Raw genomic sequence first — 26622 nt, forward strand, 5'->3', positions numbered from 1 at the left:
TCGACACATCCCCCTCACAGCTCACCCTGTTATCTAAAGTACGGCGAATCCCTCTGGTTTTCAGATTCAGGATTTTTTTCCTTTAATGTCAGTCTCCCGGTGACTGATTGAAAACATTTTCCCAGCTGCATGTCTTAAATTAAATGTATTTTGCTTTGCTCCTCTGGGCTGTTCTCCCTCTGTGCAAGCAAACCCTGTGCCTGAGATCTCTCACGGGATAATCTGGAGGTCACCAAAGATCTGGTTCTATCTGTTTTTGTCCACACGTTCCTTGTGAATTTCTCTCCTCAGATCCCAAAAGAGACACATTCCGAGACAAATCACTCCGTGCTTTTGCCCTCTTGAAGTTGGCTGAGGAGCCGGGGGTCCAGCAGCGGCTATTGCAGGTGGTGGGCAGCCAGAGCATCCCTCTGGGCTCTGTTAGTGCATGGCGTGGTGCCTGTGCCAGCTGGCCCTTGGCCATCGCAGCTAACGAGCTCCCAGCTAACGAGCTCCAGCATCACAACACTGGGGCTGAATGGCGGCTGTTGAAATCCCAGTGCCACGTAGAGAACAAAAGTCCTCGTCCCATTGTCTCACTCCAGCAGAAGGACTGGGGTATTGCTCTATGAAATCTCAGTTCATCTCTAAGGGATCTCGTGTATCCGTCTTCTCTGGCTGGGACAAATGGACAGAAATCCCCTCTGACACAAACAACTGCAGTTTTTAAGGTTTCAGCTATTGAGACCCAATTGACTGAGGGATTTGGGTAAATTCCAAATGGCTCTGAGCCACTGTCAGAAGTCCTGTAACTATTAAATGTGTGCAGAGAGTTTGTTGGCTCACACCTGGCGAGCTGCTCGTGACAGCTGGGAAGGTTTGGAGCTGCCCCACCACCACTGCTCCTCCTCTTTGCTGGGAAATGCCTGCTGTGCTTGGGAGCTGCAACCACACCAATCAGCATAGCTCCTTCCCAACCCATGAAGCAGTGAGGGAGGACTCCAGCACATGATGGGGAGGTGCAAGGCAGGAGCCCACTCACTGTGGGACCCTTCTCAGACCAGCAGAAAGGCAACAAATGGATCCGAGAGGATCTTGGGGATGCAGGCTGGTGTTAAGTCAGTAAGCACGGCTCCCTCCTCCTTTGTCTGGGGATCAGAATGCTGTTGGAGCTCTGATTTTGCTCTGGTGCAAAGAGAACTCGAGATAAAACAATCCCGCTGATCCCTCTGCAGGACATGACCCTTGCTGAGTGATGGAACGCCCAGCAGATCCTCTGGAAGCAAAGGCCACCAGCGGGATGCTCTGCACCGGGGAACACTGTCAATTCTCAGAGGCTTGCAGCCTGCAAGCAAGCTGTGGGCAAAATTCCCAGAGGAAGGGAATTCCTGGTCCCAGGGCTGTGCATCTCCAGCACGGCTCCAGCTGCTGGACCCTTGCATGGCATGGCTCTGGTGGCACCTGGGCCGTGCAGTCAGCCCCTGAGGATGTAACAAGCTCTCACCTCTGCCAGCAGAAAGCCACGACCCCATGCAGCTGCATTTACAAAGTCACAGTTATCACCTGTCCCTGGGAGATGCCTTCATGACGATCCACTTTTGCAGTCCCACAGCTTTCAGGTGGCTCCATGAAGGGGACTACTTTGAGGATTATTCCTTCATATCGCTCACTGCCTGCCTTGAGCAGGGAAAGCCTGCTTGGTGGTCTTCAAGAGCTTCATGTGAACCCAGAATTTGCCAGGGGATGCTGTGAGATGCTTGCCACTAGGCGGTGCTTTGACAGTTGCATAAAAGGGGAAAACGGTCCGAGCTTGAAGCAAATTAATTCTGGGTGGTCTCTGCAAGTTCTCTGATGGCAGTGGATGTGCTCCTCGCTGCTGCATGCACAGCTTCATGGCAAAGTGCTAGGCTGCATCTCCTCTTCCAGGCCCTTTTGTGCTGAATGACTGCAGCCAATGATTTAGGGTGTCCAGCAGGCAGGATGAGTGAGAGAAAAGATGGAGAGATGTTCACCAGCCTGCTCTGTCTTGCTGCTCAGCAGTGACTGAGTGCCAGGGCAGATGATGGGCAGCAGCACATGCTGTGCTGTCTTGCACATGGGATGGCACAGGCAGAAGTGGGGCAGCTGCTCCTCTGCTCCCCAGTGCCTAACGAGGCTCCTCTGGCTGTCTGGGGCTGATGGTATGGATCACCCTGCTCTGAGGCTCCCAACATGAGCTGCTAACCCACTGCTAAGCCAAAGCCAACCCCAATTTTGAAGGAAGAAGACTGAAAGCAAAGAGTGCAGGAAGCCACCTGCTGTCAGCACACACCTCAGAGCTCAGCTCTCACTGTGCTTGGCTCAGCTCCCCTTGCACGCCCAAGGCTGATTGCATGTCCTCATGCACAGGGCTGTGGCATGGCACATCCATGCAGAATCCTTACTTGATGGGAGCTGGGCACCAGTCTGTGGAGCTACAGTACTGGGGAGCAGGGTGACCTCCCCAGAGCATCTCCTGACACCGCAGCTCTGGTGCTTCTGAAAGCCTCACAGGTTAACGTGCTGATCTGCTCATGCCTTGCTGGTTCCTCAGTACTGTACCAAACAAAGTCTTAGAGATACAGTAAGAAAACCAAACTGGTCCATGCTCTCTCTACAAAGCAAGGAAAGACTCTGCCAGCTTCCAGCTCTCAATGCTCTGCTTGAAGACAGACAGCTTACACATCACATCGCATGGCACACAGAATCCTAGAGTCACTGAGGTTGGAAAAGCCCTCCCAGATCCTCAAGTCCGACCCCATCCCATCCCACCATGCCCACTGACCACATCCCTCAATGCCACATCTCCATGGTTTCTGAGCACCTTCAGGGACAGTGACCCCAGCACCTCCCTGGGCAGCAGTGCCAGCGCATCACCACTACTTCAGAGAAGAAATTGTTCCTAATATCCAACGTGAGCCTCCCCTGGCACAACAAAAGCCAACACCTCTCATACTATCGCTAGCTACTGGGAGGAGAGGCCAACCTCCATCTCCCTGCCCAGCTCTCCTGCACATGCAAAGGCAGAACAAAGAGGGACAGAGGATGGGACGAGCGCTGCAGCCACCAAGCGACAGGTGGAGGACGACTCACACAGCCCCACCAGCTGCACAGCACCAAAGCACAACGCCACAATCCAGAACAACAGCACGGAGCCATTCACCTCAGCCTCGTGGCCTTGGGGGTGGTGGGAAGGTGTCAGGACATGGTGGGAAACAGAGCAGAAGGACGGGATTTCCATCATGGGAGTCTCAGCCCCCTCCAGCATGTCTGGGATGGCTACAGACACATTCTCACAGCTCAGCGCCTCCTTCAAATTAGGGAGATAAAAAGCATCAGTAGCAGAGCAAGGCCGTCCCAGTGCTCCAACGTGTCTGCCCCATGGTGTTTTGCCCTACTTGCTCAGAGCAGGAAGGAAGAGAAAAGGAAATGTGGGCTGCACAAGTGGCAGGACACGGCAGAGCACCTCGTAACCCCTTCCAGCACGTGATGTGACCCTGCGTGAAGGGATGTGCCCTGTCTTTCCCTGCTGAGAAAGGCAACACGGGTGTTGGTAGCATTCCTTCCCGCAGAAATCTCTATTAGCAACTACATTTATGTAGTGAATTCCCTATTGCTATGTAACTAAATTCCTTTTTACTCGACTTAATAGAGTCTGATAGATTTTACAAAAATCTAATTTAATGTAATTTAATCTCACATCCCCCATTGATTCTGCAATAGATTTATTTGCGATCATGGTGACAAAGCAATTCTGTTTTCACTCTTAATCATATGCTACTGACATGGGATGAGACAATCATCACATGGCCCCTCCTCTATTTCCCCTGACTTCTGATTGCCTCGTTTTTCTAGAGAACTAGAAAAACTGGGGAGCAGGCAGCATCTGGGAGATGAGCCCCAAAGCCCCAGCTTCTTGGCGGGGGATCTGACGGCACCCAGGCTCCAAGCTGGCCATGCCTTGGGCAGAGGAAGAGCTTCAATTTACTTGAGGCTACTCTGGAAATCCCAAAATGGCACTGAAAAGAACATGAGCAGGATTTCTGTGTCTGTGTGAAGGGAATTCACGCCATCCCTCTCACATGTGTCAGGGCCAGAGCACCAGGACTTCATGAGATTGCTCCCTGGTGCTGCAGCTTATGCTAAAACAACAGGGACCGCTGCACTGCCTGGGGGAACAGGACAGGGACGTGTGGTTTTTTGCTTCTAAACTAAAAATTCATGGCCTTTGACTTTCAGCTCTCCCCCAGAACAACAGCCAGGACAGCGTTAACCCTGGAGAACGTCACACGTTGCCTTCCACCTCGGGGAGCCCGCCTGAGTTGACTCAAGGTGTGGGGTGCAGACACCACTTCTGCCATAAGGCAAGCTGCCTTCCTCCCATGCTGCCCGGGCTCTCCTGCCTGCTTGGTTCTGTGTCACTGGGATCAGACTGCCCGACAGCGGACAGCAGGGATTGGCAGGAACTGTCCCCTCCTCACCCCGAGCACAGGAAAAGCAGACACCTCAAACCAACCATTACCAGGGCTTGGTGCTTTGCCTGCGCTGTAGGCTCTGACTTCATGGCCTCCTGGCTTCTGCAGGGTGCTCTGCTCTCCAGGGCCACCGCACCGCCCCTGCTGCCACTGGTGGCTGAGGTGCTCGCCCCTCGAGACATCTCCAGCTCGATCTCAGCGTCCATCTCAGCGTCCTCCTTGGCTTCCTTGTTGCTCTCCTCCAAGTGCTTCATCAGCACAGCCACCACCACGTTGACCAGGACGAACTGAGCGATGAGGACGAAGGTGACGAAGTAGACAGGAGAGATAACAGGCAGGTAACTGAGGCAGTGCTTGTCTTCCCGTGTGCATTCCCGCAGCGTGTCCTGCAACAGAGGGACAGGGGAGGGATTCATAAACTCTGGGGCTCCAAATTACAGAGAGAATAGTTTAATTTTGAAAATTATCAAAGATAATCAAATTATCAACGATAATTTTCAACCCTTCGGAGGGCGGCACATACAGTAACAAATCCCAGGCACAAAGGCTTGTGGGTACAACCCAAACGAATGGAAGAAAATACAGAAAATATCTTCATCTACAAAGAGGAGGATCGTGTTATGTCCAAAGAGAACGGGACATGGAGTCTGCGGTTACTTCTCTGAGCCACAAGAACTGGCACAATTTTCCTGAAGAATAATACACACGATAAAAATATGAAGTTTCAGGCTGAGCGAGACTTAGGCCAAATTATGCTTTGAAAACACACTTGGCTTTGAAATGGGAACGTTTTAGAGTTGATGCGTAAAAAGCAAACCATTTCTGTTCTCACACAAGAAGTGCCCACACTTGTCAGAAATCCGTAGCTCCGTATCTTACAGAGAGAAGAAAGAAGAGAGACTGCACACACCTTCATGATGCCGTTCCAGTTGTCCCCCGTTGACACCCTGAAGAGGGTGAGAAAGGCCATCCCAAAGTTGGTGAACGTCGCGTGCCGGCTCAGCCCTTCGCAAGGGTTTTCTTCACTGCAGTCTGCAGGAGGACGAGGTGGAAGCGCGTCAGGGAAGGGCTGTTTGCCAGCGCTCATTCAGAGCTGCCCCCCGTGCCCCTATTGCTGGGGTGTCTCAACAGACACCACCCCCTACAGTGCGCTCTGCCTGTTATTCCCTTGATTACATTTCCCACCCTGATTATTTTTTCAGGGCCTATCTACGGTAAGGTTTATTTCTCTGCAATAAAATGGACTAATTTTACTTTTTTTTTTTCTTCTCCCTGAGAGATAATATACTAATGAATGCAAATTAAACGCGCAAAATATCCCTCTTTCCATAAAACATGAGCTCATTATGTTTTCCCGATGAAAGGCAGCCATGCTTCTTGCATGGGAGTTTTGCCATTAGGCATTTAGGCATTTTAGGGCTTGCCTCATCCCTGCCCACATGCTGGGCTACCTGGGGGCTGGCACTGGGGAGGCTGTGCCTGGAAACATGGGAAGGATTTGGCACAGCAGAAGGTGCCTCTGTGAATAAGACTTCTCTCCCCTTTGTGGCCGAATGAATACATATCCATATATCCAGACAAGTAATATAAAATACACAGTATTTCATTTGGGGTGGACACACAGAAAGAATTTTTTTTCTTTTTTCCCCCCAGAACCTGCGGAGATTGAAAAATAATTTGTCTTGGGTTGAAAGAAATATTCTGCTTTCAGGCATCTGTAATCTGAGCACAGGGCTGGACTCATAAAGGGGATTAATGACAGCCATAAAATCACCGCGGAGGATGGGCCCTTCTGATGCTAACTGGGATGGAAGCATTGGGAGGGCAGACACGTCTGCTTTGCACTGCATGCTGACAGGCACTCGCTGCCCTGCCCTGCTTAGCCAGGTTTGTGCTCTTCCCTCTGCCTCTGCCTGACTTTGGAGTGGTGGACACGTGCACCTTGAGCTGGAGGAAGGAACGGTGCTGGACCAGCAGGAACCAGCGGACGCTTCCTGATTTATGCAGAGAGAGGAAGGTAATGCTGAGAAGAACAATGGGTGGACAAACTTGGGCAGCTGGAAGAGCAATGTCAGCCAAGTGCACGAAAGTAATGGAGTGTGGTGGAAGCTGCAAGGAGGGACGTGTTTATGGTGGCACCGCTCCAACGCGAATCTGACTGCCATCCAGCTCTGCAGACTGGTCTGCTGTCTGAAGTAGCAAACTTCCATCTTTGCAAACATATCCAACGCTAGACAATTATATTTAAACAGTAAATAGCTCCTCTGCAGCCAAGGGTGGTGTGGGACAAACCTCTAATGTGTGTGTGCGCATTGGACAGGTTCTGTATTACATCCTCATGTGTCACCCGCGACCCTGAGATCAAGAGAAAGCTTTAATCTTCAGACTCAGAGCTGCGAAGGCCCAAGAATAAGGGGAAGAAAGGAAGCAGCTAGGTATCAAATAAATATCAACCGGATGAAATGAATTGTGGCAGGCACATTACTCACCTAGCTTGCCAAACAATTCCACTCCCAGGGCAGCATAGATAAAAAACAGGAGCATAAAAAGTAGGCCAAGGTTCCCTACCTACACAAGGAGAAAGCAGAAGAAGGGTCAGGCAAGTTGAGGTCACAAATTCAATTGCTCCATCACATTTTAAATACAAGCAACAGAGGGACACTGGTGGCCAGGGGCTATTCATCTCCTGGCTTCCTGCACCCTGCTGCCCTTCCATGATTCTGCTGTGACAGACACAGAGAAGGCTCCTGGGTAGGGCACGGAGCTCCTGTGTGCAAAGCAGGCCCCGGGCCAGTGCCTCTCTATCCCACTTGCACTTACCTGGGATGCTGTGCTCTGTGCTCAGCCGTAACTTGGCCAGCCCGCAGCTGCAGCCCCAGTGGCACTCACTCAGCACTGCACTTCAGACAGGGCTAGCTTAAGGGATATTGGTAGTTTAAGTGACTGTGTGCTCTGCTTTAAGTTTTAAAGGCCTTTCCCTTCTGCTTGCCAGGTTTGCAATTCTGAGCATGAAGGCTGAAGGTTTCAAGAGACGTTTTGAGCCACAGGAGGACTCGCCTGGTTTTCAACAGTTCTGCTGCTCTGGAGGGCTTTTGGAAAAGGAACACGTGTTCCAGTAGGATGTAAATTCTCCCAGCCTTGCCAGAGACATTTACAGATTTACCTCAGCAACAACTACCCGACTTTGAGCTTTCGGTGTCTCAGAAGCAAAGCCTTATTCCGTATACCAACACTTAGATGCAGCGCCTTGCAGTCTGAACGCTGAGTGGTGTGCTGCTATCAGGTATCCTCAGGCATTTGCAAAGAGGCCAAAGGGGATGGTAACAGAAGCACAACGATGCTGAAGTGGACACAGAGGTTACTGATAATAACAGCATTACATTTATCCACCCTGGAGTCTAAGCCTCTAAAACACCTCCAAATGCAGATTATTGGTGATGCAGGCAGAGAACACAAAGAGCAGAGTGACCTGACCAGCAAACTACCTGCATTTTACCTGCCACTAACTCTGGCCACGTTTACCCTTCCTGCCACTTTTAAATGCCTGTATCTATTGGCTTGTGATGGAGGCAGAGCGATCGCTCCCCCATTAGTCGTGTGTCACAAGCCCCATTTTACCTCTGAGTAACAACTGGGCGGTGATTCAGGTAGCCAAGAGATTCACGATATCCGAGGTATCTTCCAGTTAACTCTTCAGTTGCAGAGAGTTTTCGTCTCTGAGGTGTTGCTGGATATTCTGATCACGCTGCCTAACATCCTTAGAAAAGTTATCAGGATGATAATGATAACTCAAATTAACACAGGTATCACTGATGGGGTAGGCGTTTTTTGTTTTGTTTTGTCTGTTTGTTTCTATTAAAGAAATGGGAACAGTCCAATCATCCAGTGGAGACTATAATTGCAATAAAGCCTAAACGGGCTCCTACATGTAGAGCTTTGCAATTCCACTAACGCTGTTACCACACTCCAGGGAATAATAGAGATAATGCAGCGATGTGGATGGCTGCTCTGGATTATTTCACTGCATGTATTTCTTTGCCTTCTGGAATAATGCTTTCTAGCTTGAGTCTGCGGGTCCACTGCCAGTTTGTCAGACACGAAGAGGCAGTCTGCAAAGTGACTGCAAATCAGAAAACATGGGAAAAGAGGCAAATGGGCCAATAATTACAGGGGGGGAATAAAACTGATAAACGAGTTTTCTAGGTTGAATGTAAATGAAAGACTGATGTTGTGACACTGCAGAAGAGGGTCCTGGATCTTTTTCAAAGCAGCCAATTGGCTGAAAATTTTACTCCCTTTTTAATGCTTAATAAGTCAGCCTGCAAACCTTCGGCACTGATGAAATTCCAAAGAATTTAGATGATCATCAAAGTTATTACCAGGTTATCAGTCAACGCTATTATCCAACCGCCAACATACAAAGCACGGCAGCCTTGCGTGCAGAAATCCTGATAGCTGGTTGTTTTGAACGGAGCTGACATTTGCTCACAAACAATGTGCCTAGTGTGCATTTGTAAAGGACTCTGTATTTAAGGTTGTGACTAATTACATTACTGAACCAACATGTCTCATAACTAGTCCTTCAGAGAGCACTCACAGAGACACTGTATAGGCTCAGGACATCACTGCAAGGCTGAGAAGTGTTTGCTGGTGTTTGAGGTTGCATTTGCCCTGGGCTGAGAGCAGTCACAGGGGCAGTTTCAAAGCTTGGCTGATGCACAGGATCTCTTGGAAAGGGATTGAAATCCGACAGTGATGTGGAAATGTGACCACATGGGAGAGAGACATGGGAGAAAGCAGCAAGTGAAAGACCCTAGGATGGCTGATGGCCTCACCTTTACTTTTGAAGTCCATCCCACCCAGTATCTAGACATCCTGAGCTCATGGCTCCTGAGCTTGGACAGGGTACCAGCTGCTCAGCAGCCCATGAACACCTGATGCTCAAGAGAAAGCAGCTGAGCAAAATGGATTACCTCTTTTTCGGGGGCTTCAGCAAAACCACGTGGTCTATTTGTGCAGCTTCAGGCTCTACTGAATCAGAAGAAGTCAATGTCAGACTTAATATTTTGTCTGTTCCAGCATGTGGCTTTCTGGTCTGTGTCTCTCAGGAAAGGAAAGGAGGGTCCTCTTCAGCCCACAGCCTTCACTAAGGCACGTTCCCAAGATGGGCTGAGGTGGAAGCAGTGAGGTCAGCCAGCAGCTGCCGAGCAGCTAAGACAACAAGCTGCACATGTGCCTGTGACCTTGGGTGAGTCATTCCCCTCCTGCAACCCAAGGTACCCATTTCTAATACCCCTGTGAGGAGGTAATTATTGTCTCTAAAGCACTCTGAGATCCACCGGGGCCAGACAAGAAAAATGCTACGCGTGAATCATGTAGCTGTGAGGAACAGGAGGGGGCAGAAGCACCCTGGGATCCCTGTGCTGGAATCTCCATCAGGAACAGAGATCCAACTCTGGTCAGAAACCTCAGCTTTGGCAGCCAGTCACCCAGGCAGGCTCTGAAAAGTGGTTCTGCTCTAGCAGCTCTTAACAGGACAGCCCATGCTGTGTTTATCTATCAGGCTCCCCCTGACTGGTGCCTTTGGCTAGGCAGAGAAAACTACAAATAACCCCTGCCTCTGTCAGCCAGGGGCTATCCATCATTTGCTGTGGCTCCAGTGCTGGGGGGAGGCTGGGGCCTGGAGGAAGTGAAGCAGAGATGAAGAGCATCTTGGAGATGTTGCTGGTGTCCTTAAGTACCTCAGAAAAACCACAGGAGAAGATGGAGCCACTGACGAATATTTGCGATTCCTCCTGGACCTTCACTCCCTGGCATCCTGGCTGCTGTCTCCTGCTGGCAAAAGTGTGCATGGCTGGGGCAGGGGATGCTGTGGGGAGAGAGTCAGAGCTCTCCATCCCACGCAGAGGAGCAGAGAGGCCCTGTGCAAGGAGCTCCCTCCCTTCAACAGGGTGCATTCCAGCTGGATCTGTGGCCTACTACTGCAAAAGTCCTGGAATAACCCTGCTTAGAAGCAAGGAAAGCAACTCCACTCTCCACACTGCTCCTGCGTGGCCTGGGGAGGCTGTCACTGCTTTAGCTCTTGCAGACACCTCTGCCATTAGCTTTCTGCCTCTCCCTAAGTGAGACTGAGAAACCACTGTATGTCTCATCAGAGCCCAACCTCTGACCTATGCCAGTAAAAAGCCATTATCTGCAAGCACAGCGATGTAGAGAAATTACACCAAGCTGTCTTAGCTCGATATGCAAGTGTTGTGCCTCCTAAGTGATGCAAGCCAATGCTGGGCTACAGGAGGTGTGATACACACTCCTCCAGACACAGGACAGTCCTGCTCTCAGTGGGATAAAACGGATGAGATCTGAGTTCCCCCATTTTTCAGTTTCCCTCTGTATTAGATCACAGTGCTACCAGTAAGGCCAGTTCCCCTGTGGATTGCTGTGCCTCTGTTCCTAATCTGAGCACTGTACAAGGACAGTGCTTTTCACCCCCTGTGGGACGCCCCTTGGGATGCTGAGATGCCAAGTGCTACAGGCAAGTCACTGTGCTTGTTGTTAATGCGCTGCTCACGTACAATAGGATACCAGCCACCTGGGCACCACCTCTCCTCTGCTGCACTGCCAGCTGTGTGATCCTGCCCAAATCCCTCAAGCACCTTCTGGTCTCCTCCTCCTGCTCTGGGTGAGGCACTGATGAAATGTCTTCTGGTGCCCCACTCCTGCAGTGGCTGGTTGAGACACACTGCAGTTCTTCTCATGCCTCTTCCTGCTCTGACATCAATTATTTCTGCATCATTGGCCCACACCTTGGCATTTCAGTTGGCCATGCAGGCAATGCACACAGGGATGCCTGTCAAGAGCAATTTCTCATAAAATTAAGCCTCTGCCAATCCTTTCCAAGGACATGAGTCCTCATCTTCCTTCCAGCACTCTTCAACCAGTGCAATAAGCTTGGAAGCAAGAAAATACAGGCTAATTTGTGCATTAAACCCAAGAGAAAATGGCCATATTTGCCTGGAAAAGAGAGGCCATCTGTGTGAATTCCAGGAGTAGTGGAAAAGGGCCAGCCAGACAGGCTTGAGGCTACGATCACCTCAGTGTTGCAAACACAAGGCTACTGGCTGAACGGAATGAGCTCCCCTCACTGTGTATCCACCGAGCCCCACAGCAACTAGTGCTACCAGCCAGCAGAGCAGTGGTTTCTTTATTTAGTGATTTCTGCTTCTTTTCTCTATGGATACCTCTCGGGCAGCTCTGCAAGGCTTTCCAGTGTGTGGCATAACGCATACCTACCTGCCCATCTTCCAGAACCAGACTAAACTGAAACGCCTGCTGGTAAGACATTTCTATTCTTGCTTCACAGTCACTGTGGGTTTCCAGCACCTGGCAAAAGCAGGCTATTGTGTATGTCCCATAACTGCTGTTAGACAATGCCAAAAAACGTGTTCAAGAGCTACGGATAAGCACAGAAACTGCAGCACCAAGAAGAGCTGAACTCCTGGACAGGAACAAACTATAGGCTGTCCTTCAGTGGACTGATAGGACAAGGAGTTCCTCACTTTTTCTTGGCACAGACTGGATGTGAGGGGAGTTCCAAGCTTTGAAGACAAGAAGGAGGTACGCTGGACAGTCCTGCATTCAATTAATGGTCTGGGTTCATCACCACAGACCGAGTGAAAAAAGAAGGAAAAAGAACCCAGATTGTTTAAATAGATGGGCTGGATCTCATTTCTCGTCACAGGGATGCAAATCAGAGTCACTGCAGCAGAATTAGAGTGGTGCAGATGAGCATAAGAAAAGAGAAAACAAAGCTATACAGACTGCCTTGGAAAATAAGTACTTCTAGCTATTCAGTTGTGTCTTGTAATCCCATGACTGTCTCATTTGCTTTAGAATTAAAAACCATAGGTTACTTGCTTGAAGTGAAATCACGGCATCAAAAAGCTCATGGAAAAACCAACACCCTTTGCTCCCTTTGTGTCTGCTGCTATTCCTGCGAACAACTTGATAGGAAAAACCCATATCTTCCTCTTGTTGGCCCTGCAGAGCCAGGGTGGCAGTTGGACTGGGTTCCACTTTGTGCTCTCTGTCAGGAGCAGCAGTGGCAGCTCAGCATTGGCTGCAGGTTTTCTCACTGGCAACCAATACCAGAAATGCTGCGCAGACTGAGCTGGGCTGCTCGGTATGGGGACCACTTACACAGTGAGCATCTTAACTCAGCCAAATGCAACGTTACGAGTCCGAGAGTCAAAGGCCAACCATGCTACAGAAAAGGTGAATTGTACATCATAAGGCAGGGGATGTGAAACAGACTGAAGGATTACCACTGAATAGGAGTCCTACGGTGCAGACATGGCACACAAAACCAGCACAGCCACCAGACATATAAGCATGTGAATAGTCAGCTGAAGCTTGAGCGGTGTAATTCATTACATAGCCTTAATGGGGCCAGAGCTCATAAAGAAGAGGGAAAAACTGGAAATAGATCTTGAAAACAGGCTTCATACTGAGAGATTAAAGGAGTTCAATGCTCTTCTGTTTGTGAGAGTGCAAGAGATTATTTTCTCTTATTACCTCCAAAAAGGAGAAGCTCTAGAAGATAAAAGCAAAGTAACATCCAATGCAAAAAACCAAACTTGCCTAATTCAGATTAAAAACACCGGATTTGCTTTTAACCAGAAAGAGTACACACCTACTGGAAGCATGTATTTCATCAACAGGGGATGGCTAATTCCCCAACACTTCCCATCCTTAAACAAAGTGGGGTGGCTTTTAAGACATGCTGAAGTCCAGCTCAGAGCTCTGGGGCTTGTGTTGTGCCAGGAGCTGCCCTCTGTGGTCACAAGGAAGTTTTCAATCTGTGAACAGCACTGAACTGGCTGAGCTGTGTCTTGCAGTGTCTATGTGATGATGTGCTGGTCGTGCTAGCCCAGCTTTGTTTTTAGCTGTTTGGTTTAAAACACTGGATCTATTTCAAGTTTACACCAATGCAGCAGATTTTAGCAATTTGTGCTTTAGAGTCCAGGACAGGTTTCTTTCATTCTCCAAAAGAGTGCACCACAGGTCAGAGCTGAGGCTGACAGTGCCTTTCTAGGTGACCCTGACCCCATTACTAGCTTAACCCCTTGGTCAACCAGCTGTGAAATTGGAAAATGGATTCCTGTTTGAAAAGGAGAGACTGCCTTAAGTCTGTGTGGTGGGGGTAAAAGAGCCAGGACAGCACAAGCAGAGATGGCCTATGGCGGGAATGTGATGACTGATTCAAAGTACCCCAAACACTTTCTGGGGCTAAGAGGGAATAGAGATGGTGGACAAGGACAGTGCCATTTTGAGATCTTTCCCTGACTGCTCTCTCTGTATCTCTTGCCTCTGCTTTTTTGCTCTCCTCTATTCCATTTCATTTTTTTTCAGACACCTGGTGAAGGAGAGGAGCTCTGTAGAGGAGTAGACAACAGGTTACTAGAACAGGAGGATGCATCAGGGCAGGAAGTCCTGCACTGAAAACAGAAGCTCGAGGTCAGTCTGTATTCCAAGAAGAGATTCAACCTGCTTTATGACATCCTCAATCTTGGATCAAAATGACCATGTCCCCCAAGCCTGAGGATAGTTGGTTATCTAGGAGTTACTCAGGCTCTCTCTGCTACTAAATAATACTAATAAAACCAAATAAGAACGTAATGAACATCACCCAAAAGAAAAAAATGTGTACTGTAATGATAATATCTCATTTTTGTAAGCCCATAAATGGGCATTCTACAAACACCAGATGAAGAATTTTCCCCTTAATGAATAAACATGGCATTAATTTTTCCTGTCACTTAGGCACATTCAGGGAGGATCTCCCAGCTGTGGTTTTAGGCTGCTAAAATAATTGGAGTAGGAACTCGTCCCCTGCCTTTAAAATGAAAACTGTAGCTTTATGAGAAGTGATCACTGTGGAAGAGGTCTCTTCAAACTTCCCTGCTCATCAGGGCAAAGTGGCATTTTTATCGGCACCAGATCTGCTTGGAATATCCCTGGGGATTTCCCTGTAAAAGAGGCTTCAGTTTGAATGTTAGCTGCAAGAACACCCTGAGGAAACAAAAAGCCTGGCCTGCAGCCACCCTATTGTTTGGGGGAAAGGAAAAAATGGGGGAGAGAAAACACGCTCCATAATCAGAATGCTTTCAAAAGAAAAATAATAGACACAAATCAAATGCTTTCTTGAAATGCCAAAACAGAGGTCAGGTTGGTAAAAATCCATGCTTTAATCCCAGCCAAGATGGAGCTTTCCTTCACTGAAAAGGAGATCTGAATACCAAATGGCAAATGTCTCACATTAGAAACATCTTTATGATAGTGATGAAAAGTAGATGAGCCTTTCCAAGAAAAAGAATTTCTCCTTATTTCCCAGTTCCTTTTGAATAGATCATGCATGCAGGAACCAGCTTAAAGAGGTATGTTTGGGTAATTACATACACTAGTCCTACTAATTCCCTGCTTGATCCTTGAGGTCCTGAGACCCCATAATGGCACTCATTTCTGGACAAAGCACAGCAACGTTTCCTTTCTGATCTCAGAGCATCTTCACACCACCTTGTTCAGGAGTGAATGAGTCCACAAGAATCTGGAGTCCCCTTCCCCACCTCCAGTGCTGCCTGGAATGTATTCCTGTATGAAACAAGAATGTGTAGGCAGCTGAACACTAAAGACTGGAAGATCAGGAATTTGACTACCAAACCCACAAACCAGCAGAACACAAATAGCATAAGATTTAAAAAACAAAGGAGCCCTAAACTTCTTGGATTTCTTCAAATGTACTTCAGATTTTTAGATTGGAGGAGTACAAGTCAGCAAAAACTTCTTTCCTTCTTTTTTTCCCCCAAATAAATTGATCCTTAAAAAAGTGGTCCCAGGAACAGAACACTTGAATGATCCTATCAAGCATCATTAAGATTGGCAGAATCTTTGTTCCTCTTGCAGCACATGAGGAACAATCTCAAATCACTCAGTGATTTGAGACCCCACTTCAGGCTTTTAACACTCAGAAATGCCTCTCCCACTTGGCTTTCAAAGTCTGCAGCTCCTCTGTCAATACATGTCAATAAACGTGGCTGTTCCTGCCTCGCAAAGAAACCTGCTGAGCTTGAAGCTAACTAGTTCCAGAGCTTTCACCAACAGCTTTCTTTGTCTGTTTCTGGTGTTTCCTGAACTCCCCAGTGAATTCTATGTCTCAGAAGAGCTCTGCCTACAGCAATATGCTCTCTGTTAACTCTTTTTCCACCATACGGGTTCTCCCATCTAACACAGGACTATGTGGGCAGGCTGTACCCCGCAAAACTCCTCTATCAAGGTGCTGGTGGCAGAGGAAAAAGCTGATATCCTGGGATATCCTTCCCAGGTGGCTTACAGTGCCCACCAAGCCCCATGGCACAGAGCCATCCCCAGGCCCAAAAGGCACAGTCTGTGAGGAGGAACAAATTGGGCATGGATGAAGTCTGGGGGCTTACCTGGGGGAGAGCTTGTACCACTGTGTCCAGGAGAGCTCGCATTCCGGTGGCCATTTTAAGCAGTTTCAGCACTACAATGAGAACCAAATCCTGGTAAGCAGAGCTGGGAAATACCTCAAGAAAAACCCAAAAAGGAAATCTAGCTTCAGACTTTGTAAGTGAGGGGTTGCATCTCTCTTGCTGTCAATCACACAGATGGCAAGCTCACTGCAACCTGGCAGGGCCCACTGAAAATCCAAACATCTCTACTACATCCCACACCAACTAATGTTAAAACATTAGTAAAACAAACCCAATGTCACAAGAACTCCATCGTGCCCTAGCAAGAAAATGGGAGACCAATGCGGAGACACTTTGCTTGGAGAAAGCATCATCTCAAGCTTAGATCCTCCATTACTGCTGATTCTCCACCAGTTTTTGATCATGTCTGGTATTGGCACAGAAGGACAGCGAGCCCAGGTTTGAATCAGAGACCGACCTGAGACACCTCTTGAAACCCCCACAAAACCCCACCCAGCTTGTTTCCGAATCAACATTCTGCAGGCTTATCTCCTAACTGTTTTCAAAGCAAACTGAAACAGCAGGACTAGAAGAACAAATGGCCAAACCGTTTCCTGACGTGTCTGGAGGGATGGCTGAAGACCTATGGAGCAGGCCGTACCTCTTGCTATTCTCAGCACCCGCATGATGCGTATTATTGTGGGATTGATAGGCAGTGCAGCGTTCATCTCAATTTCCTCCAGTGTGATTCCCACAATCGATAAGAGAACTATGGCCAAATCCAGCTGATTCCACCTAACAGACAAAGAGAGGAAGGACAATAAAAAGAAATAATTAATTGTATGTTGACAGACATCCAAGAGCAGAGAATTAACTGTTAAAATCAATCACAAGCAAATTCCAAAGGTCTCTCTGCTGTCAGATCTTCTATGCCCATGATCTTCTATGTGGTATAAAACCAACTCACTGATGCTGGCACAGACAGTCCTGAGCCACAAGCTGCTTTGGCTGGGATCCTATTCTGGGAAGGGCCATTGCCAACATTGCAGTCCCTGTTGTCCCCTGGTATCCAGTTGGAGCCTGCTTCAGGGACAAGATATTAGGCTAGATGGACCTTCAATGTGATGCAGCACAGCTGCTACCATGTTATGTCACCTGTTCCTTCAATTAAATTACTCCACTTGAGTATCTTCACTGATTTATAGCCTAACAATTGCTGAGGACCTTCCACACCAGTACTGAAATACAGTGAGACGTGAGACTGAGTGTCTTCCGATGCAATTTCCCTATTAAGCAACATTGCTCATAGCAGCTTCCAACTGCTCAGGCAGGGTAAATGTAACAAACATGCTGGTTTTGTGGAAAAGTGACTGATCTCACCCTGCTCCCCAGCAAGTTGCCAGACCACAATGTGCTCTCACACACAATTGCTTCTGGCTAAAGGGCAGAATGTGATCTGTAGGTCTCTGAAGCTAGGATCTGAAGGCAGTGGGGCTGAACACAACTATCTTTATCTTTGCCAAGGCCTTCGACAAAGCCAGCAGCCTACCAATGGAGTGGGTGGTCCACTGGCAAAACAGACTTGACTGTAGAACTCTGTGAGCGCAGGTTGCCAAAACTACTCTTCTGAGGACTGCATTAATGCCAACAGGTTTTCTGACGTCTAGGCTGAGCTGGTCAGATCTGACAGAGAGGCAAATAATGGCAGGAGGAGGGGGTCAAGAATTTTGTAGGATTTCCTGAATTCCCTCTGTAAAGCAGTTCCAGCAGCTTTTAGGATTTGTAGTTCCTATACTATAAAGTTTGCACCCATGGAGAGGCAGCCCTTTGCTCTCCCTCGCACACAGCATGTGGTACTACTGTAGTGATGCTACATTTATTCAGCAACTGGCTTTGAAACTGGGTCAATACAGCTCTGTCCCAATTACAAAGGAGTTTTAAATACGCTCACCTGTCCTTAAAGAACCTTCGAAAACCAAATGCCACCAACTTCAGGACTGCCTCGAACACAAAAACTATGGTGAACACGTAGTTACAGTACTTCAGGGCTTCATCCAGGGACTGAAAAGAGAGGCACTAGTTAAACAAATCAAGCTGTCCTTTCCTCAATCCAGTGCACAGGGACTGGCAGACACAAGGGTGGGAAAGCACAGAGATGTAAGAAATAATGACGTAGCAGATTGCAGAACTCTAGTACAAAATTGCACTAAACTACACAGCAAAACACAGTATTAAGACACTGATGCAGACCAAACCATCATAAGCACTAATACTAGTTGTGCTAAGAACAGTGAGAGCCATCAATCCTCCAGCTTCACTACATAAATTGCTCAGGGTCTGAGGCAGAGAGAAAATTGTATCACTTTCCCACTAAAAAAGTTTACTTTTTCTGAGCTGCCTTAATGGATGATTTCATTCCTGCATGGCAATCCTTAGCACAATGGCTTTGATTAAAGCACTCAGAAAAACATATGATATTGGAGATGGATTAAAATTTGCCTTCTTGAAAAATGTTACATCTCTAGAGCTGGGCAAATATATCCATATTTGGTGCAATGTTCACTCTCTATAGAGCTGCTCTCGGAAGTCAGGAATCCACAGTGTTTATACTTCAAGATGATGAGTGTTTATAATGGATTTCATTGGAATTAGAGGCCAACAATAGCAAAAGAATCTTGCTTGGATCTTAAAATAGATAGTTGCAGAGTAAAACAGCTCTTTGGTTGAGTAGGGATTTGGAGAGAGGAGGGAGGGAAGGGGAATTTAGTTAAATGTAGTACAGGTCTCTTACAATAAAAAATGACAACAGTGAACTTCAAAACAGACACAGCTGGAAATAAAATGCATTAGAGGAGGAGAAAAAGGGTTTTCTGTTTTGTTGACAGAGGAAGCCTCAAACCACAGGAAAGCTGTCCTCTTCACATCGGTGTGATGGCTGTGCTTTGCTGACACTAAATACTGATTTTTTGGGAACAGGAGCTGAAAGTTTTTCAGATGTTAGAAATCCTCAGTGCACCACTTTTCCTACTTCTGTTCCTGAAATAAAATAGCTAAGTTAAAAGAATGTGGCTCTTTTCTTTTTCATATAAAGCTCACCGCCTAAGCCTGAATTCTTGGACCTTTTGTGATGGTTTGCATTCAGGTTTACACCACGCTGTTATACGTGAATGTAAAACAAGTATAAATACAGTCTCATCTGGATAAATAACATTTACATGTGAAACAGAGACTGTTATGTAAAGGAATTATGGAGGCAGAACAGCATTCAGTCTGCTGGCGTAAAACACACACATTACCCTGTGGCTTGGTGCCCCCCTGGCTTGGCTCCCAGGAGACATTTGCAGGTTACCTGGCAGAATGTGCAACACTGAAAAAGCAAACACTAAGCCCAGGGCTCCATGAACAATAACACAATGGAAGGTTAATATATGCGGCAAATGTACAGGCTATGTGATTTATACCAGAAGTTTGGAAAAAAGGACTTGAGGATATGTGAAGAAAAAAAGAAAGGCTATGCTTAGAATTGGTTTATTTCAAATTCATCGAAGAAGAGAAACGCTGCTCTGCATACATTAGCTTCGTTGTTACATCCATTAACAGAACGTACTAAAACTCTGGACAAAAACTCTGGACTGTTTTACAGTCTGAGAGTCAGTCAGAACTGGGATAAGGAGAGAAAATATTTGGACTGGTCTTCTCCTAGTAGAAGTTTAGTTCTGAGCCCACGTGGCTGCGTTTCACACGTTGACAGATGGCTCTTACCTTTGGCTGGTTGTAGTGCTCCATTGACATAGTGATGACATTGACTCCAATGATGAACGTGATGAAGAGGTCGAGATAGTGGCTGGTGCAGAGGGTGTGAATGTATTTCCGTGCTGGAGAATAGTCAGCGTAGTAAGGCCTGCGCTGGGCTTCTGCAGGTAAAGACAAAGAAAGGCAACGCAATGAACACAGGCCCTGCTGCTCGCTTGGCTGCTGTCACAACCACACCATCACCTTACACACACACGGTGCAGGCAAAGGCCTTGGGAGAACTGACTGGAGCAACCCATGTGAAATGGCAAAGCGCCTCTACCCCGCAGTGAGGCCTTCATGAACAGCAGTGGAGTTCTCAGGCTGAGCTGAACTCCTTGGGCCTACAGAAGGGACCCCCACAGCACTGAAAACCACGTCCTCTTCTCCCCAGCGTTTCCTGTTCTTACTGCTCTGCCTCAAGCTGGGGGACAACCTTCATATAATGAGACTGTCACAAATCAGGAACGGTGAGAAGCAGGATAGAAATGAGACCCAAAAAGCTGCAAATCCAGCAAAGCTTCAACTCCAGTTTAGAGAAAAGGCCCAGGGCAGGTCTCATTGCTCAGTGCTTCAACACATCTCAACCAGTTGGTGGTATGTTAGGTGTAAGAAAGAGAAAAACATAACCTGAGCTCAACATCTGTAGGAGAAGGCTTCTGGTGTGTCACTGAGGCCTACAGAAAACAAAGCGATGCCTGTGGCAAAGTAGAGCACATGCGTGAGGGTTACCAGCACACAGGACAGCATCACAGCAATGGAGTGGGGTGCTCAGCGCTTCTCTCTACAGTGACCAGCACAAGCTCCTCTGCAAATATAATAAGGGCATGATTGCATCTAGAAAACATTCAGGCTACGACCGCGTTAATTTTCTCTCTGCCTGCAGTCATGGCTCCTTTCTTCTCTTGGAAACAGGGAAACTTCTGCACATGACCAGTTTTCCAGGGCTGTTGCAAGGAAAGCGTTTGGACACTGCCCCATGACTGAATTCTATTTACAGTGTGCATCTCTTAAATTAGGCTGTGACCATGAGTTGGCTGAGGGCACTCTGATGGGCTCTCTTTTTGAAGTTAAGAAATGTAAATATTCAAAGAGAGGACTCAAAGTCAAACTCAGCATTACTGTAAGTTCTGCAAGTAGAAGAGACGTGTTAGGTCACACTAAGCCAGAGCAGGATTGTTCATAATAAAAAGGGCATTTTTGTAAATATTTCAGCAAATTGAGCTTTAAATGTATTAACAGTTGGGAAAAAGGCATTGCTTCACCTTAAAAATAAGGAGGGAAATAAGTCTGAAAGCACTCATTGCCCTCCTGAAATACATTGTCCACTCCTCTCATCTTGTTAATATCTCCCAGATGGAGTGACTCTTGAAATGTGGCTGGTTTTGATTTTTTTATTGGTAGTGCAACTAATGCCAGATTAGAGTCCAAAACCTTAAAATAAATTGGATAAAAGGAAATGGAATCTGCTGCTCTCTTTCAACTACTCTATTTTTTATGGTAGTTAAAAGTGGAGTGGAGGCATTCTGAAAACATTTCCTTCAGACTGAGGTCACACAGACTTATTTTTTTTTCTGCTGGAGGGTGTGGAAATACAAGGTGAAAGAAAACACAACTGTTTTTGAATCCATTTTCACATTGCTAATGGGCCTAAGTCCTACCAGCCATCTTGGACTGGTATGGCTGTCTTTGCTATTGAGCTCGGCTGATCTGACGTGTCTAAAATGCAATAATAAAAATATTGCAAAAATAAGATAAAATAATAAAATTAAAATTTTAATGATAATTAATAATTAATAAAATAATAAAAACATTTTACTAACTAAAGTCTGTAAAATGTGCTTTCGTGTGTATTTGGGATTTTGACACACTTTGTTGGGTTTTTTTAATGTAAATCTCTTTTTGGAAATTGAAAAACCAACTTCTGAGAAGGTCTGAGAACACCCTAAACAAACTTTATAGTAAGGGTCTACTTGTTAAAGATTAACAATTAATAACAGACCTCAGAAGAACATTAGCAATGGTGGGCAGTGCCTGTACTGTATCTGAATACCCTCTACCCCTGGTCAGCTGGTTGCTCAGAACACTCAGGATAGGTTTAGCTTCAGCCAGGATGAGGGAGCTCTAGGGAATGCCCTTCTGGGTTAGTATGCTCTGTACCCCTGAAGCCAGATTAACAGATGAAAAAAACATCTCCTGGAGGTACACATACAAGGACAGTCTGCGATACAGTTGGTAATGCTTGGAAACACATGCAACAACACTGTCACACTCAGTGCAGCAACCCATGCAATGTCCATTAGAGGAGATACTGCTCATGCGAGGCTAATGGTAGTGAGCAGGGGAGTGCAGAAAGGGCAGGGCAGCTTCCGCTCTTGGTGATGCTGGTATTAGGCTGGGGCAATCCCATGATGGCACAGGGTTTGCAGTAGGGTGACAGCAGTGAAAGATCAGTCAGCGTAGCTACACTGCAGCTCTGACCCCCCCAGCAGTCTGGGTGCAAGTGTTCGCTGCACACACCTGTAGCTACAGCCTGCTCAACCAGAGATGTGGGCTCTGCAGAACCTGGACGGTGGGGACGTGGGCACCGCAAACAAGGAAGACCAAATGCATCATTAATTACAGCAGGCAGAATGCAACCTGTGCCTGGCTGCCCCACAGAAACAGCTTCTGGGATCAGACTGCAGCCAGCCAACAGGCAGACAAACATCAAATACAGACAAGCATCCCTGCAGCTGCAGCTGATGATTTGAGTTGGTGGAAACACAGGAGGGAAAGGGAACACCATCAAACACACTCAGAAGGAAAACCACAGTCCTGTCTCGCTCCCACTTCTGGATGTTGGCTAATGCTTGGAACTCACCTCTCTGACGAGTATTTAAACTTCTTTGCTTGTGATTCTGCTGACATGAAAATTAATGAAGAGCTGTCTCCTAGCTAAAAAGCATTTAGGTTGGCATTACAATTGCTAGCTAAAGCTCCTCCATTATTCTCCTCTGCATGAAACATTAGAAAGCCCTAATGGCTTTATAAGCATGCTTGGCACAGAGTAGCTCTATACCTGCAGCTGCCTGGAAAAATAAGCAAGATGGTTTGATAATTCCCTAGTTGGAAATATTAAACACTAAGATATGCAGTGCCTAAATTTTTAGTTACAGCTCAGATGTTTCTGCTGGATGCACGGCATCGAGATGGGCTGATTTAAATACCACTGTGTGCTGCCCATGATTGCTCATCCCTAGAGAGAAAGGCTTACAGCCAGTGCTCTGAAATGTATCTCTGCCGGGTCTTAAAACAAAGCCAGCCTCTTCCTTCAACAAAGCCTGTGTTGGGAGATGCCACAGTCGGAGTTTCCTGCCCCTTTTTTGGCACACAGTGTCACCCAGACCCACTTTCAGCTCTTGAAGCCCACGGTACCGCCTGTGTTTGACCTGACCTCGCGCTCTGCTCAGCGGCTGCTGGCCTCACCAGATCCAAGTGGGTTGGGTTTGGCCCCGCTTGCTGAAGGCAGAGGACATCAAACCAATCCACGTGACTTTAATCAAAAGCTTTAATCTGGGGAGGCTGCTTTCAGTCGGTGTCTTCTGAGAACTTCATTAAGAGGCTTAGGAGCAGCAGGATGATTAAATTACCGTACTCTTATTTAAGTGGTAGATAGAGCTGATGGAGGTAGGGACCGTGTCAGAAAAATATTCTCGATTATCTTCACAAAAAAAAAAGTACTCTGTGCAGTTCTATCTTTAAAAACACATCAAATACATTTCTATGGCATATTCAACCCCCCGCCCTCTTTTTTTTTTTTTTTTTTTAATGTGAGCAGAGTTAACTGGCAAACCCACTGCTCACTGCAGTGCTGGAGTGCTGTTGTACCTACTTTGTGCATAAACAGTGCCTGCGGTGCGAGGATTACAAAAGCACTCACAAAGAGGTGGTGGGACAGGGGAAGGGGACAGGAACCGCTGAGTTCATGTCACCAAGGAGCACCCGGAAGGGCACAGTCAGGACATGGAGGATAGTGACAAGCAGAGGGGCAGCCAAAGCACCAAAAAAATGGAGTGTGACGTTTTGTCCGGCCAAATCCATGCAGCAGATGCGCATTCTGGCACGCCATGCTGCTCCCTCCTGCCAGTGCTGGCCATGCTCAGCTGGGTCCCAATCCTGGACCCAAACGGCACAGCTTACAGTTCCTACCTTGTGTCTGTTTGGATGGGGCACTGACAAGCTGAGGTTTAAACCCTTTCCAGGCCTGAGTTCCAACCTACTATGCCCAAATGGTGCATTCCTGCGTGGAGGAACCTATAGGTGCCCAAAGACCTCCATACACAGAAACACACACAGGGTCGCTACACACAGAAGGCATAATGACAGAAAGGAGTAAGGACACAATGACAAGGTGGCACGTAGATGGGCAACTCTAGATGGACGGGTGCTGCTCTTAGCAGCCCTAATTCTTCCTTCCCCTACCGTCTCTTCAGGTAGGAACAGCAGCTGAAGGAAAAGCATGGCTTGCTGCTAGGCTGCCCATCATGGCTTCCTGCCTCCTCTGAAGAGCCACCAGGCTCCTGTGCACCATCCTGTCCCGCAGGGACTGTGCTGTTTCCCACCCACTCCCCCATGTGGGCGAGAAGCACAGGAATAAGGCACATGGAAGCTGGGCAGTCTGCCCCTTGTCACCGCACAGCGTCCCAGGCCAGCACACACACACTGACACTCCAGCAGACTCGCTGCCACACAGGCACCAACCACGTCTCGCATCTTTCTGAGACTGCTGCTTTGTTGTTTTTTTTTTTTAACCAAATACAATCATTTTCTAAATTACCCAGGAGGAGAAAACTCCTCCCATTTAAATAAAAATACCCCAAACGTTCAAATCTATGTAACAGTCCTTCAATATGCGCATCTGATATTTGATTTTGCCCCGTTAACAACTCAAATTTGGATGCCGAGTTCTCCATGCTGAACAGAGGCAGGTAGGAGACCTCAGAGCCAGACGATCGGACGTAACCTCCCAGAAGCCCTGCACGTGGCCAAATGTTTAGACTCTCATTTGCTCTGTTGGACTTGATCCCCTTCCAGAAAGCTGTCCTCCTCCCTGTGTGCTCTCAGTGAATTGTTACAACTCATATCTCTGTAGTCCTTTGGTCTGCAGCCTGAAACATCTCCTTGACTCTGTCCTATCTTTATCTAGCTGGCTAAAGGACAATGTAACTGTGTCCATCACTTTGACAAGGGCTGGCTCTTTTCAGTTCCTGAGCAGCGAGCCACAGACGTGCTTGTAATAAGATTTACTTACTAATCAGGGACAACAATTGGCTGTGGTTAAGCTACCCCTCCTTACCTGTGCCTCAATCTATTCTCTCTAAGGATGCTTTAGGTTCTTTGTCTGCACAGAAGTTGATTTTTTTGCATATAACCTTTGAGTTTATCTGAGCATCTTCTTGGGTCAGCATGCTGGGTAGTAGAACTGCACAGGCAGAAATCCCAGGAGCTTGAAATGGATTGCTTTTATTGTGCTTGAAATGCTGCTTTCAGGGCTTCCAGTTCTAATTCTAGCTGGAGTCTCAAACAAACTTAACAAAATGGGAGAAGGGAAATGAAATTGCATTTGAACTCTTCTATATCTCCAAAGAGAATTCAGTTTGCAACTAGTTTGATCTAGGTTTTATTTTAACCCACCTTCTTAACTCACAACTGGCTAACACAAAATGGGCTTGGCCTTCAGTCTGGTGTCAGGTCAGTTTGTCATTAAGGCCCTGAGGGTGCAGAAATTAGAGCTGAGGTCTCCTGTGACTCTAATAAAGAGAAGCACATGAGCAGGAGTGAAGCTGCAAGGGATAGAGCTGCCTGCCTTCTGATTCAAGTGCATGGATGAATGGAGGAAATTGGCTAGGGATGAGGTTTCTATCAGCAAAACCTCTGATTGCTATGTCTTTACAGCCAGACAAAAGACTATTCAATCTAAATGCAATTTCCCTGCTTAGAATGAATATCTATGGCTTGATGTTTGGGAGACAACTAGCCATTTGATCACAATGAGATATTACATCCTTACAAGAGATTTCACAAAGCAGCACAGAGCTAGCAAAGAGCTACAAGCCTTCTCTGGCAAGTGGGGCCAGAAGCCTTCCAGCCTTATCCCTGATCACAGTGGCCACGTTTCCTTGCTTACTTCTGCAAAATGCTTGCCAGCATCTGCCACAGGCCATCCCTGTTTGCTAGAACTGTCTGAGAAGTTAGCGTGGCAGCTTTCCTGGCAGTTTCCCTGGGAATACCCTCCAGGTGCTATAGGTTTAGCCATGGTGAAGCCTGCCAAGGAGAAGTGGAGGTGAGAATTAACACATGAGAAACCCTGGGAAGGTTTGAGTGAGGAAAGAAGCACATGCTCCAGTGTTTCTCTGGTCTGGTCTGATCATTCCTACTGAATCCACTAAGAAGCAGATTTCAGCTACAGATTTTCTGTTGCACTCTAATGGTCCTGCATCTGGCCAATATTTGCACATAGGCTGTTTGCACAACAGTGTCAGCACGTAGCTCAGCCCTGAAGGACTTCCCCAGCCTGTGACGGGGCAAGCATCTCTTGTAATGGACATCTTCCCAAGAAGGCTTTTTTGGACAGCCCCATCTCAGGGCTGTTGGTATGTTCATGCCCTCATGCACCATGTTTGTAGCATGCGGGGCCATGCGCTAGGACGCTAAAAAGCATCGCAACTACTTGGGCTAAGAAAAGAATTGATAAATCAAACCATCACCATTGTCATATGCAAGCGGCACATTAAGCCTCAGGGACACCCTCAGGACCGGCCTTCACATGCACAGCAAGCATTGCAGCTGTTTACTCACTGCATCCCTCAGTCACACCACGAGCTTCTGCT

The 26622-nt window shown here is 47.3% G+C and overlaps 1 protein-coding gene across 8 annotated transcripts in view; it reads right to left on the minus strand.

Annotated features, from left to right (window-relative positions):
• Positions 1-26622, minus strand: part of CACNA1H (calcium voltage-gated channel subunit alpha1 H) — a 205498-nt gene that overhangs the window by 4669 nt on the left and 174207 nt on the right. For 6 of the 8 annotated variants that reach the window (XM_021411330.1, XM_021411334.1, XM_021411333.1 and 3 more), the window contains 7 exons: positions 19721-19872; positions 17910-18019; positions 16620-16753; positions 15959-16029; positions 6962-7040; positions 5383-5504; positions 4514-4858 (listed from right to left, as the gene is read on the minus strand). In XM_021411330.1, coding sequence (XP_021267005.1) covers positions 4514-4858; positions 5383-5504; positions 6962-7040; positions 15959-16029; positions 16620-16753; positions 17910-18019; positions 19721-19872 — 1013 coding nt within the window. Of the gene's footprint in view, positions 1-3160; positions 3308-4513; positions 4859-5382; positions 5505-6961; positions 7041-15958; positions 16030-16619; positions 16754-17909; positions 18020-19720; positions 19873-26622 lie in introns of all 8 variants that reach the window. The other 2 variants (XM_021411338.1, XM_021411331.1) reach the window with 2 other exon arrangements.

Source organism: Numida meleagris, chromosome 13 (genome assembly GCF_002078875.1).
Source record: "Numida meleagris isolate 19003 breed g44 Domestic line chromosome 13, NumMel1.0, whole genome shotgun sequence".
Taxonomy (NCBI): domain Eukaryota; kingdom Metazoa; phylum Chordata; class Aves; order Galliformes; family Numididae; genus Numida; species Numida meleagris.